This window comes from Alexandromys fortis, unplaced genomic scaffold, assembly GCF_014885135.2.
Source record: "Alexandromys fortis isolate MF-2015 unplaced genomic scaffold, M_Fortis_MF-2015_v1.1 scaffold_22, whole genome shotgun sequence".
Classification (NCBI taxonomy): domain Eukaryota; kingdom Metazoa; phylum Chordata; class Mammalia; order Rodentia; family Cricetidae; genus Alexandromys; species Alexandromys fortis.
The window spans coordinates 13,165,005-13,179,616 of record NW_026067900.1 but is presented as its reverse complement, the minus strand read 5'-3'; the positions used below and the strand labels follow the sequence as shown (position 1 = coordinate 13,179,616).

Sequence of the window (14,612 nt, the reverse complement as noted above, 5' to 3'; positions counted from 1 at the left end):
AGGTGCCCATTCTTTCTGCTGCCTGTCATCTCCACCTTCCATGTGCTGGGATGACAGCTCAGTTTTAGTTTTAGCCTCTCCTTAAATGAGTAAGAAAACACACTAACCTGATCTGGAGAAGAAAGGTCTATGGCTCTTCCACATCTAATATGGGAGTTATAGGGGACAGCATTTGGCTATCCTTAGCCTTCATCATTTCTTACAATGTCACCAAATTCTGTGCTCTAATCATGCAAGTGTTCTGACTTCATGCCCTGGACTATATACCCTGTCCCTCCCTCCAGGACTTCCTAATTTGCTCAGTTCTCCACTGCTTTTTGGTTTGTCTGATAACTCCTGATATTTGTAACTCATAGGAGTTTGGGGTTGTATTTGTCTCAAAGAAAGAGGCATAGTTGCATGTACCAACATGTTTGCGTGAAATGCATAATGCATCTCTAGACTTCCAGGAGGAGATCCTGGAGGAAGACTTCTCTACCTCTACTGAAAACTTCACCTCCAGACTATCGTCCTGTGATCCTGTTCTTGCATGCTCACTCTATCTGGCACCTCTCTGCATCCACCCCTCACAATACAGAGCAGAACTTGAGATGAAACACAGTATGCTGGCAAGTGACCAGCCACACACAAACTCCCTGGTTGCCATAAGCTAAGCTAAGCTAGGTCTTTCTCACAAATGCTTGGGAAGTTCTGTCCGTTGTATCACCTGCTTCCATGATCAGCTGGAATAAGAGCAATCCTGAGAAGACTTGACTTTGTGCCATCTGTTCCGCCATGAAGCCCAGGGGAAGCCAGACAATGCTTTGTCTTCAGATTTAGCACTCTGAAAAGTTAGGACCATTTTTGACCCACTTAAGACTCAGTCTGGAGAACCAAAATCCCATGAATACTATCCACATACACTATAGAACACAGATTTCAGTTAATCTGTATTCAAAAGTTTAAGAAAGGCCACTGTTGTTCTTTCTGTGGGGTTGGAGAGAAAACACAAGACACACGGCGGTCTCACGTGGGTGAACTTCAATTGGGGGGGGTGACTACAGGTGAATGACGGGGGTGAAGAGATGAAAAGAAAAAGGGGCGAGTTATGGCGTCCCCCTGTTTTTAAAGGGGATCCAGGTGCGTCTGGGAGAATGTCCTGCGCATGCATGGCTTTCCATTGAGCTGGGATCTGTAGTTCGGTGGGATGCTGGGAACTGTAGTCCAGCGGCCTTGTCTCCAAAAGGAACAGCAGCCACTATTTATAGAAAAAAGCTAGTCTTTAAATGAAGCAATGTTTGTTTAATTTATTAAATGGTAAGTTTAAAGTAAGACTAAAAGTTGTGCATTTATAGTAAGTATCCATATGTCCATGCTGACAGACCATTTGGATGCTAAATATGCTTTCCCAACTCAATGTGTCCTAAAAAGAACTGTTGGCTACTTGCTAAACTCCATTCCTCTCGGAGTGGCTATTTCTGCAAGGACCGTATTCTAATTGCTCAGATCAAAATCCTGATTATTCTTTATCTCTCAGCCTCCCCAATGCAGATACCAGCCTGTACTGAGTAAACTCTATGGCTTAGCAATTTGAAAGAGTGAGGGCATTTTACACACATCATTTCTTTACCTCACGTGCTTCCTCTTCAACTTCAGCTTTCTCCCTAGTGCATTTTGCTCCGTGTTGAACACAATTCCCACTTCAAAGAGGCCCGCCGTGCCAGCCCAGGTCAGCCCCACCCCTTCTTCTCACAGCCCCAAAGTAAATCTGCACAATTATGAACTGTGTATGGGAAGAATGACGTCATCGCCCAGTGGTTCCAAGCTGCTTTATTACACAGCATCCACCTTGCTCTGTTCTGATGACAGGGCGGGAATGTGATGGTTAATTCCCTGTGGAGTAAGGGGCTGAGCAGGGCCTGCTGCTGGGGAGCAGCCTTTAGTACCTGTTTGTACTAAAAACAAACAAGCAAACAAGCAAAAAAAAAAAAAAAAAGCTACCTGCTGTGACTTAAACGATGCAGCCACTTCAGAGCACACGCTTTTCCTTGGCAGCGAACCCCTTTTCTTCACAGTTACTGCACAGCCCCTCAGAAGCTGGACAGGGACATTTGCAGCATCCTGACCAACTGACAGGGGCTATAGGGACAACAGACTTTTAGTTTGCGGCTGCTGCTTTTACTGAATGTGGATGGTGACAACCCTCGAAAATGACATTTATTGTGACTTTTGCCGATGCTTCAGAACCTTTGGCTGAAACGGGACCAGGATGCACCGCGTTGTGGTATGAGAAGCACTGATTTTCTGATGGAGGGGGAAATCCCTTATTTTTTACCGTCAGTTTAACTGATGTGTCCTGAACACTTTGTACAAGAAGCCTTGCTGAGCGTGTAGTTGCTAATTTACAGTTCTTGATAAGCAAAAACAAAGCAAAACACTCTATGCTAATTTCAGGCTAAATGTTGCTTCCAGTGTTATTGTTGTTCTGGTTTTTTGCCTGTGCCGCTGATCTTTCCCTCTGCAATGTGAAGTCTTGTGAGAGCTGGCGGCGAGTAGAATGTAAAAAGACTCTAAAAGCTGTTCTGAAACACTTTAGAGCAGCAGTGATAACAGATACTTAAGTAAACACGGCATGGGAGTAAGCTCGGATTGTATTAAATAACCATGAAAATAAGTTCAGCTTTAGCTTTTTTTTTTTTTTCAAAATGTTGAGGAACATTGATTTCCGCAAAGCATATCAAAATAAACAGTTTAGAGTCAGTGCTCATTGGGGCTGGAGGGCGCTGTGTCTCAAAAGAGAGTCTAGTTTTCACGGTGTTGTTTTAGATTCACATGACTTATTCTGAAGACGAATGGCATGGTCTGCGCTGTCAGGGTGCTTCTGTGTAACCCCACTGTTAGCAAAGTTTTGTCTCTGTGCTGAACGTGACCAGATTCCCAACTTCAACAGCGATGGAGACCTTAGGTTCACCACTGGCCCGCCTGCCAGCCTGCCTGGATCTTTAATTCCCGCTCCCTTCACTTGTAAAACTGACTACCCTTCTGAAAGCTGAAATGGATTCAGCTTTCTTTCTTGTCTGGATTAAGAATAGCCAAAAATCAATATAAAATTAAGGATGATATTTTAGAGTTTTAGCATTTTGACTTTTGATCCACCCCCGCCATTAGCCTTCAAGTTGTCCCGAGATTGACTAAAATAATAACTAGGTAAATCTTAATATAATTATGAAAGTATTTGATGAACCTCCATTTTTGAATATTTTAAGTTTTTCAAAAGTGCAATGGCAATACATTCTGAAGAGGAGGGGTGTAAGGTGTTTCCCGCCAAATAAGCCTCTCCGCTGACGCAGTAATCCAAATCAGACCAAATCAAGCCAAATTTGAAAAAGCCCACGTTTAATAGATGCCGGCACTCCCGGGTGGCCCTCTGGGAAACCATGGAGAGGGGAAAGGAAAACCTGAAAGACCACATGCTCTGTCACTGGGGGGACAGTTTAAACAGCCTGTGGGAGTGGTCTTGTCCCTCTCTGGGGTGGGGTCACTGTTTGGCGGAGGTGGAGTCTGGACTGAGGCAACTCCCAGGGGAGAGGGCTTGAAATGGAACTTTCCACTCAAACATTCCAAAATATTTGCCAGGGGCTGGGCTGAAGCCCCACCCAAACATCCCAGACTCCTTGGATAAAGGGGGCATCGGCTACTTCCTGCGGGCATGGTGTGACATGGGAGAGGGGAGAGTCTGGAGTTGGTGGGCTCACGCTCAGGGAGAGGTGTGGTTGGAGAGGCATCTGGTTTACTGACGTCCTGGAGACCTCAGGCATCAGTTTCTTGCGGGAGATGAGAAGGCAGGTGGCTAGGGGGAAAAATATTTTTATTACCAGCCCTATGAATGGGGCTGGCCATGGGAAGGGTCATTAACTGTCAGAAAGCATGGGACAGGGAATGCACTGGATGCACAGGAGAGGCATGGGTGAATAAGCGAGACACGAGAGCAGATGTGCCCTTCAAAACCAGATTGTAGTTGGTTTGAACCAGGAGAGTTGGTACCCATGGTGAAGTCCCAGGAGCTGGTGCAGGTGTTGGTGTTGTATGGAGAGCCCTTTGTTAAGTTTAGTCTTGGCCCAGACAGCAGGAGTGACCTGTAAAATGTGCTTGCTTGAAAATGGGTGGGGTTAAAATAGGCTCCGGAGACTATTTTTACCAGACCAGATTTCTTGATAAAGCAGCAGAACTTTCTCAGGAACCTGCAGGCCATATAAAATCATGACTGTGACTACAGGACTGTCCGTAGCGAAGTGAGAAAAAGTCACAAAAGCTGCTAGAAACAAGTTGACTTTTAAATTTTCTTCTCTTGATTTTTGTGCCACTGAATTCCTTGTCTCTTTACAGTGGACTAGAGTCAAAGGTTTAGAGAAGATGGTTTACAATTGTGGTGGTCTTCACCAGAAGGGAAGAAGGAAAAGTATATAATGGTGTTATAAATACATCCTCATTACTAAGGAAGACAGAACAGACACAGCTGGTAAGGGCACTTGCTGCCTGCCATGCCTGATGACTTGAGTCCAGTACCTGTGACCTACATGGTGGCAAGAGAACCCCAGCCCCATGTGTCCTCTGACCTCCATTTGCATGCCATACACACACCCTCACACATACATACACATCAAAGCAAAAAATGTAAGCTTAATATACTCATAAAAGCCAAAAGCTGTGTCCTATTATGAAAGAGCCACAATTTCTTTACAGATACAAAATGTCTCTCTAGCTCCCAGTTATCAGAGCTAGGTCTAGTGTGAGGCAAGAGAAATTCTCACATTAGTATAAAATTTGAGAAGTTGCCAGAGAATCAGTAATCAAGATAAACAATATTTTAGTAACACAAATCCAAGATGAAGAAAAAGTCAACATCAAATGCTGATAGAATCTTAACTGTGAAGCTGCATAACCCTGCCTCGCCCCCCTCTCCCTCATCCAGCATCTCTGCAGCACATTGAGGGTATTAGGTTAATTCTGGATAAGTATAATAGCCACTGACGTGAAGAAGTAGGGTGATTTATTAAAAAGAAGTTATTATTCCTCAATCATTTCATAAAGTCATGTCCCATCACGAAAACAAGCTGCTTAGCTGTGGACTGTTCTCTAGTTGGGAAAAAATGCATTGTGACTAAAGACTTCAAATTGCATGCAAGCTTGACTCTTGTGATTACTATCAAGCCCTTGCTAGTTTGAACCCATCCTTTCTTTTGAAGAGACAGATAGAGCGAGGGAGTTGGGGGTGAGGAGGAGCAAAAGTGATGTGCTGAGAAAAGTGGGAATTAGCATGATGTGACCAAGAACAAGCCCTGGTGACTTCAGTGACATCAACAGTTCACATTGGGGATGCTGGCGAAAGATACCTTCTTAAGGACACAAGGAGACAATTGCTGCTTGGGATTAACACCAATACGTTTGGGGAAATGGTTGAAAAGTGGGAGCATCAAAAAAAGTGAGGTGGGGGAAATCCATGAAACCGTACATCACTTATTTCCAGGTAAAAGTGAGGGCGTATGCAGGTCCCTACATCAGAAGGGACATAAACTAGTAACTGCTTCAAAACTGTGCTTATTAAAAGACTCAAACATGGAGCTGGACCTTACCCCTCTATTATTCCTTATAAGAGTATGTCCTTAGACTTTAAAAAAAGAGATAGTTCACAAATACATGTGGATCAAAACAGAAGGAATAAAAACACGAGTTAGATTATCAAATAAAAATTTTTAAAAATTCCTAACAAATTTAATTTTGTAAACTGGGGAAGAATGGAAGAATCATAACCACAGATATCAGAGTACCCTGATACTATAAGGAAGGCTAAAATATCAGAAATGAAAGGAACTGAGACTTGGGGAACTAGAGAAGTTAAAAATTCAAAGAAGAATTAAAAATTTCCATTTGTAAAGTTTCAAATATTTTCAAAGATAAAGTCACTAGTGTACCCTTTGTTTAGTTTCATCAATGAATTTGCCACCAGCTTGCTTCTATCTATTCCTCCTCTCTTAGAATGTTTTGATACAAATCTCACATTAATTTATGTCTTCACTCATAAATATTTCAATATGTATTTTGGCAAGATGAATGTTCTGAAAGATATTATTTAAAATCTGTAATCAAATTTCAAATTTGCTAATTCCTCAACAACACAAAATTTTCAATTGTCTCATTCAAAATGAAGTCTAAATATGAATATGAAAGATTTTATTGGTATATCTTGTAAATTTATTTGAATCTATAGATAATCATTGATTGAAGCATTAACCTAATTAATCCTAATCAATAAAAAATCAGGAGTCAGATGTCGGGGTAAAGACCTGGACAATCGGAGAATCAGGAGCAGCCATCAGTTGCCTCCTTTCTCTGTTCCTCAGTCTCAAAGGGCCCAAGTCTCTCTCTGCCCTTATTACTTCCTGTCTCTGTATAGTTCTCCAGACCCCTATTGCTAACTAGTGACTAGTTCCACCCCTACTCCAACCAAGCTTTATTCGCAGAATACAAACAAAATCTCACACAATAATAGATTGAAATGATTTTAATTTTATTTTTACCTGTAGCTTACTCTCAGGTAGTTTTTTATGTTGAGATTTATTTATTGAAGAAACTGGGTTCCTTATTGCATAAATTGCCAATGTTTTAGATTCATCACCATGACGTCATTTAGCAGTTTTTTGCTCTAACCTTTCTGGTAGGAGCTGGAGAGATGGCTCAGTGGTTAAGAGCATTGCCTGCTCTTCCAAAGGTCCTGAGTTTAATTCCCAGCAACCACATGGTGGCTCACAACCATCTGTAATGAGGTCTGGTGCCCTCTTCTGGCCTGCAGGCATACATATAGACAGAATATTGTATACATAATAAATAAATAAGTATTAAAAAAAATAACCTTTCTGGTAACCTGTTAATTAGTTATAGGAGCCTGATACAATCCAGCCTCTACTTTCTCGATAAGAACATTTCATATGTGATGTGCATGTATTGATACAATGTCTGGCAGTTTCCTTTCTGAGAGACATTGGTAAGAGTTACCTGCATCCCTTATTTCAGCAGGGACTGGAGATATGTGTCATATAGTTATTTATTAACAATAGTATGCTATCATTGATTCTTTTATCAACGTGGCTATCACTCTGAAGGAAAACAAAGGCTTTAATTGAAGGAGACTATTAAGTGAGAGCACACTCTCTCACACATGTATATGTCTTTATACACACACACAATAAATAACTGATCTTGCTGTACTCTTTCCACTTCCTTTTTTTCCTTCTTTTTCCAAGCAGAGTGGTACGATCTAGTTTGTTCTCTCTCTTTCTCTCTCTCCTTCTATCTCTCTCCTGCCCCTTTGAAATCACGCCAGCTTCTGGAAACAGAAAAGCTCAAGGGAGGACAAGCTCAAGGGGAACTCAGAGTCAGATTAGAGGATGTTGCAACAATCCAGCTAAAAGCGAATAGTGACTTGATTGAGAGAAAAAAGAATGGCAGAGTTGGAAAGTAGTTGGATTTGGGGCCTATTTTGAAGATGGAAATGATAACACTTACCGAGAAAATAAATGTGGAGGTATAAGAGAAAGAGAAGAATAAAAACTGCCTTTAAACTTTGGGTGCAAATATCTGGAAAGTTTGACATGAGAAATATTCATAGGAGGAGACTGTGAACTCAGAGGAGACAAAGAATGAACAGTCCAGTGGATACGACAGATAACTGAATGACAGTCTCCATACTAGTAAATGTATGGATGCCAGCAGGGGAAGATGCTGAGAGCATTTGGCAGGCCATGTGCATTGACCTTACTTTCTATTAATGATTGGGGTGAATTTTTTTTCCATTGACATAATGCAAGGTATAAGCATAAGTGTTAAGTGAAGAAAACAATCCAAAAAGATTTTTGACAATTACAGGATAGATTGAACCATTCAGGGCAAAGCTAACCCGAATAAAGTCTTGTTAGTTTGATCTCTCCAGAAAGCATCTCTCTAATAGTATTGCTATTAAAGCACAGTGATTGCTCAAACAGATCTAGTCCAGATCTCAACCTGCCCTTCCTGATTCTATGTCTTTAAGTTCAATAATGTCTCTTATTTATAAAAATGGTATAATTACGTTCAAAATGAAAATTAAGTAAAATAATTCAACACATTGCATATTTAACCTTTCCGTACTCTATCTATCCATGCCCTATCATACGTGTAACTCTAAGTCACCTACGTTTTACATTTTTATTACATTCTTTATGTGTATGTATGCGCACTTGCACATGCTTGTGTGCCAAATGACAAGTTTTAGGAATTTTTTTGTTTTTGTTTTTTTCTACCTTGTAGATTCTGGGGATTGAACTCAGCTCATCAGGGTTGGCAGCAAGCACTTTTCATTCATTGATATCTATCTATCTATCTATCTATCTATCTATCTATCTATCTATCTATCTATCTACCTACCTATCTATCTCTCTATCTATCTACATATCTATCTATCATCATCCATCCTTCTTTCTTTGTTGAGTTAACTATTGAAAGGTAGAGACTGCAGTGAATATTAGTGAACTTTCCTGAACTGTGGTAAGACTTAGCAATTCCCTAGGACCTCAACCCTTACTTCCCTAGAAGAAGTTTTCTTGTCAGCATTGCTCCCCAGCTGCGCCTGGAAAAGTCAATTTCTTTCTCTTCATTTTCGCCCTGTGTTCACCTACTTGTGCCTTAGGTTACTACACAAGCTTTGCTGTCTATCATAGTTCAGCCATTCCATTCCCCTAAGTAGTAACAGTAAATGACCAACAAATGCCCTTTTACTCATGCCTTACTCACTTCAAGGGTGACGCTGCTATGGTGTCACTCAGGGCAATGTGTGGGATTTAAATGCAAGCTTTCTTTTTGTTTTAAACAGAAAAAATACTGCTCTATAAATTTCATAAAAAACTTAGACATCATCAAAACAATTTCTGTAGGAATTATGTGACAATTAAATTTATTTTAAGTAGTTTTTATAATATGCCCAAACACTTATTGTGCAAGGCAGGCAACATGAGACATTTTTATATACTTCGATGACAGCTGACCTTGTCATAAACATGAAATAAAGCATTCTAAATAATAAAGCTACAAAATACATTGATGGAATACTTAAAAACATGCTAGTGGTTTATAATTTGTATCTCTTATAAACATAATATTACTGAAGAGTATTTGTACATTGACTTATGGATATTGAATTTAATATTAACTCTGTTTTTATGGTTATTCAGCTATAACCATTAACAAAACATTAAGATTTGGAGAAGATGGTTCAGCAGTTTAGAGCATTTTTTTGTGCAGCCATGAAGACTGGGGTTTGGATCCCAGGACCCACATACCAAGCTGGGTGCAGAATGAATACCTGCAACCACACAGTTCTAAGAAGTCTGATGCCTCTGTGTACGTGTTTATGCACACATAGACTCAAAAAGACACACAAACTGACCAACTCAAGAATGACAAACATCTCTTCCTTTTTAAGGCTATACATAAACGACATGGAGAAAGCATTATTTCATACCTACAAAATATAATTCCTGTGGCTGCCACATTTTTGCTTCTGTCATCAGTTAGATTTCTTCTCTACTTAATCATCAATTTAAAAAGTGTTTAAATCACAAGACTGATCAAACCTTTGCCGATTTTGGTGTCAGTGGAGACGCTTGAGTAGAGCATCACTTGTTTCAGAAAGCAATGCTTTGCCTTCTTTCTAGAAGATGAGAATAAAATGAGAATTGGGTAGTTTTTGGCAGGGGAAGGTTTGTTCTTTTGTTTGTTTGTTTGCTTGTTTGTTTTGGGATAGGGGATAGGATCTCTCTGTGTAGTCTTAGGAGTCTTGGAACTCTCTCTGTTGACCAGGCTGATCTCGAACAACTCAGAGATCCACCTGCCTCTCCCTCTTGAGTGCTGGGATTAAAGACATGTGCCACCATGCCTGGCTTGTATAGTTACATTCAAAAGTTCAAAATAAAAAGACTTGTAGGTTCTTTTCTGACCTCTTTTTTTCAAGTAGATTTCTCCCTTGAAGTTAGATGGTGTGGGAGAGATAAGTAAGGCTTCTGGGGGCCTGGTGGCTGAGTTCCTGCACTGCCATCCACTCCGTATGTCTGTGGCAGGTCACATGGGCACCCATATCCCGCTCAGCACTCACCACAGGAAGGTGAAGAAGCAGTACTTTTCTCGTAGGGTTCCTGTTACGATTAAGTACACACTAGTTCCCGGAACACAGAAAGCACTATATAAAGTCATTATTGTTGCCCAATCTAAGGTACTCATATCACGTGTTCAGCTTATGAAATGTTAAAAATGAAGCAATCCAGAAAATAAGTCATAAAACAGAACCTACCGCCCTCTGAGCCCTTCTCATGTCCCCTAGTAGTCACTGCCTCTCGCCAAGGGTAACTACTGTCCTGGCTTCTCGCTAGTTTTCCCGAAAGCCATTGGTACGTAATACTCTTCTGAAGTAATAAGGGACCATGGTGCAGCATTCTTGTTTTTGCTTTTCTTTCAGCTAAGACTTTATCTATTTGCTGATTCCTCTCTTAACATAGAGCTTATGTTTTGGCTTCTAGGTTGAAAAAGCTCCTTGAACAAGAAAAGGCTTACCAAGCCCGCAAAGAAAAAGAAAATGCTAAGCGGCTCAACAAACTGCGAGACGAGCTTGTGAAACTGAAGTCCTTCGCGCTCGTGCTGGTGGACGAGAGGCAGATGCACATTGAGCAGCTGGGCCTGCAGAGTCAGAAAGTCCAGGACCTCACTCAGAAGCTGAGGGAGGAGGAAGAGAAGCTCAAAGCCATCACCTACAAATCCAAAGAGGACCGCCAGAAACTGCTCAAGTTGGAAGCGGACTTTGAACACAAGGCCTCGAGGTTTTCCCAGGAGCACGAAGAGATGAATGCCAAACTGGCTAACCAAGAGTCTCACAACAGACAACTTCGACTCAAGCTGGTGGGCTTATCTCAAAGGATCGAGGAACTGGAAGAGACCAATAAAAATCTTCAGAAGGCAGAGGAAGAGCTCCAGGAGCTGAGGGATAAAATTGCCAAAGGGGAGTGTGGGAACTCCAGCCTCATGGCCGAAGTGGAAAGCCTGCGGAAGCGTGTGCTTGAGATGGAGGGCAAAGACGAAGAGATCACAAAGACGGAGGCCCAGTGCAGGGAGCTGAAGAAGAAGCTCCAGGAGGAGGAGCATCACAGCAAGGAGCTCCGACTGGAAGTGGAGAAGCTGCAGAAGAGGATGTCTGAACTGGAGAAGCTGGAGGAAGCCTTCAGCAGGAGTAAGTCGGAATGTACCCAGCTCCATCTGAACCTGGAGAAAGAGAAGAACCTCACCAAAGACCTGCTGAACGAGCTGGAGGTGGTCAAGAGTCGAGTGAAGGAACTCGAGTGCTCGGAAAGCAGGCTGGAGAAGGCTGAGCTAAGCCTCAAGGACGACCTCACGAAGCTGAAGTCCTTCACGGTGATGCTGGTGGACGAGAGGAAGAGCATGATGGAAAAGATAAAGCAAGAAGAGAGGAAAGTGGACGGCTTGAACAAAAACTTCAAGGTGGAGCAGGGAAAGGTCATGGACGTCACGGAAAAACTAATCGAGGAAAGCAAGAAGCTTTTAAAACTCAAGTCGGAAATGGAGGAAAAGGTGTCCACTCTGACCAAAGAGCGAGACGAACTGATGGGTAAGCTGAGAAGTGAAGAGGAGAAGTCCTGTGAGTTGAGCTGCAGTGTCGACTTGCTGCAGAAGCGGCTGGATGGCATCGAGGAGATAGGAAGGGAAATCAGCCGAGGTAGGTTGTGCAAGGGGCCTGAGTTCACCTGCCCCGAAGACAACAAGATCCGGGAACTCACGCTTGAAATCGAGAGACTGAAGAAGCGTCTCCAGCAGTTGGAGGTGGTAGAAGGGGACTTGATGAAGACTGAAGATGAGTATGACCAGCTGGAGCAGAAGTTCAGAACCGAGCAGGATAAGGCAAACCTCCTCTCCCAGCAGCTAGAGGAAATCAAGCACCAAATGGCCAAGAACAAGGCGACAGAGAAAGGAGAGGCCGTGAGCCAGGAGGCCGAGCTGCGGCACAGGTTTCGGCTGGAGGAGGCTAAAAGTCGGGATTTGCAGGCGGAGGTGCAGGCTCTCAAGGAGAAGATCCACGAACTGATGAACAAAGAAGACCAGCTGTCGCAGCTCCAAGTCGACTACTCGGTCCTTCAGCAAAGATTTATGGAAGAAGAAAATAAGAACAAGAACATGGGGCGGGAGGTTCTCAATCTGACCAAAGAGTTGGAGCTCTCCAAGCGCTACAGCCGCGCTCTCAGGCCCAGCGGGAACGGCAGGAGGATGGTGGACGTGCCGGTGGCCTCCACCGGAGTGCAGACCGAGGCGATGTGCGGAGACGCTGCGGAGGAGGAGACCCCGGCTGTGTTCATTCGCAAATCCTTCCAGGAAGAAAACCACATCATGAGTAATCTTCGACAGGTGGGCCTGAAGAAACCCATGGAACGATCCTCGGTCCTCGACAGGTATCCCCCTGCAGCGAACGAGCTCACCATGAGGAAGTCCTGGATTCCTTGGATGAGAAAAAGAGAAAACGGCCCCTCTACCCCACAGGAGAAAGGGCCTCGGTCGAACCCAGGTGCAGGGCACCCCGGGGAGCTAGTCCTAGCACCAAAGCAGGGCCAGCCCCTGCACATCCGTGTGACACCGGACCATGAGAACAGCACTGCAACCCTGGAGATCACAAGCCCCACGTCTGAAGAGTTTTTCTCTAGTACCACCGTCATTCCTACCTTAGGCAATCAGAAACCAAGGATCACCATTATTCCATCACCCAATGTCATGTCGCAAAAGCCCAAAAGTGCAGATCCTACTCTCGGCCCAGAACGAGCCATGTCCCCTGTCACGATTACTACTATTTCCAGAGAGAAGAGCCCGGAAGGTGGAAAGGGTGCATTTGCAGACAGGCCCGCGTCTCCAATCCAGATCATGACGGTGTCAACGTCCGCAGCTCCCCCTGAAATCGCTGTCTCTCCTGAATCCCAGGAAGTGCCCGTGGGAAGGACTATCCTCAAAGTCACCCCAGAAAAACAAACTGTTCCAACCCCCGTGCGGAAGTACAACTCCAATGCCAATATCATCACCACGGAAGACAACAAAATTCACATTCACCTGGGTTCTCAGTTCAAACGATCCCCGGGGCCTGTCGCTGAAGGCGGGAGTCCAGTTATCACCGTCAGGCCTGTCAATGTGACAGCAGAGAAGGAAGTCGCTACTGGCACGGTCCTCCGCTCTCCCAGGAACCACCTCTCTTCACGATCCGGTGCTAGCAAAGTGACCAGCACTATAACTATAACCCCGGTCACAACGTCCTCCACCCGAGGAACCCAGTCGGTGGTGAGTAGGGGAGGACCCAGGGCAGAGCGCAAGCAAGTTGGAGAGTAGTGGGGGGAAGAATGGAAGGGTGGGAGGAGGGGGCAGAATACATAATTTAAGATTACAGCTATGCCTTAGCTTAGGTGGAAAACAGTGGTTACATGGGAAATCTGAGGCAAGTAAAATTGATTGTTACATTGTTCTCTTAAAACTACATTAAATAAACTGAGTACACAGTAGACTCAGAGACCTCAAGGTGTATTATTAACTCTGGTTGTGAGGTCCAGCAAAAGTTCTAATTTCTTAGAATGTAAGAGATTTTTTTTTTTAAAAAAAAAGATTGATTCTTAGTACATTTCACATCACCTATTCTGATCCCACTCATCTCCCCGCCCCCTCACAGGTGCCCTCTGCCCTTGCAACCTCCAGCCCCAAACAAAACCAAACTTAAAAGAAAAATCAAAACCAAACAAGAGAGAGAGGGAGAAGAATCTTGTCTTGGAAGCTGATATGTGGCCTGGTCATACAGTCTACCCTTTAGTCCATTCATCTGTACTTGCAAGTGTTCATTGCAAGTTAGAGGCATGGGTCAGGCCTCTGGCTTCTGCTGTTGTGGAGATCCTGTGTTGTGGAAGTCCTGCGGGGGGCGGGGGGAGGGGAAACGACAAATTTCTTATACAACAGCACGTACCTCTTTAATATTAATTCAACATAACAGGCTAGAAATTGTGATTCTTAGCTCCAGAGCACATTCTCTAGCTTATATGGAAATCTCTCAAAAGTGAACTCATGATTTAAATACATGAGCTATGAGCCATCTTCCCATATCCTTGGAATCGTTTACACTAATTCTCTGTGCACAGAATCAAGGCAGACTCTACAGTGCAACCCGGCCATTGTTTCGGCAGCAAAGCATCTAGTGACTGGCTCCGCTGGAGTCAAACAGCACTCAGCATTAGCCTCCTCCAAGGCTGCTGACTGGCTTCTCAGCAGGACAAAGCATAGCTCCACTGGGTGAGGTCTTGTGTCTTTGCGCTTTGTAAACATATCGTGGAGGAGTAAATTATTGTATTTAAGAGCAGACTCTTTTGCTGTGGCATCTTCTCCCCATTTCGAAGTTCAGATTGAAAATCTTACCCTCTAACTACCGCCTAACCCTTACACACAAGTAAGATTTATTCAAGGCCTAAATGATGATGGTCCACGAATTTTGTTTCTGTTTTTTTTTTTTTTTTTTTTTTTGG

General features: G+C 43.3%; 1 protein-coding gene across 3 annotated transcripts in view; it reads left to right on the top strand.

The window, feature by feature from the left end:
• The window catches only part of Filip1 (filamin A interacting protein 1), a 150,188-nt gene that overhangs the window by 118,556 nt on the left and 17,020 nt on the right, over nucleotides 1-14,612 (top strand). For all 3 annotated transcript variants that reach the window (XM_050126438.1, XM_050126433.1, XM_050126425.1), the window contains exon 5: nucleotides 10,584-13,389. In XM_050126438.1, the coding sequence (XP_049982395.1) occupies nucleotides 10,584-13,389 (2,806 nt within the window). The remainder of the gene's footprint in view (nucleotides 1-10,583; nucleotides 13,390-14,612) is intronic.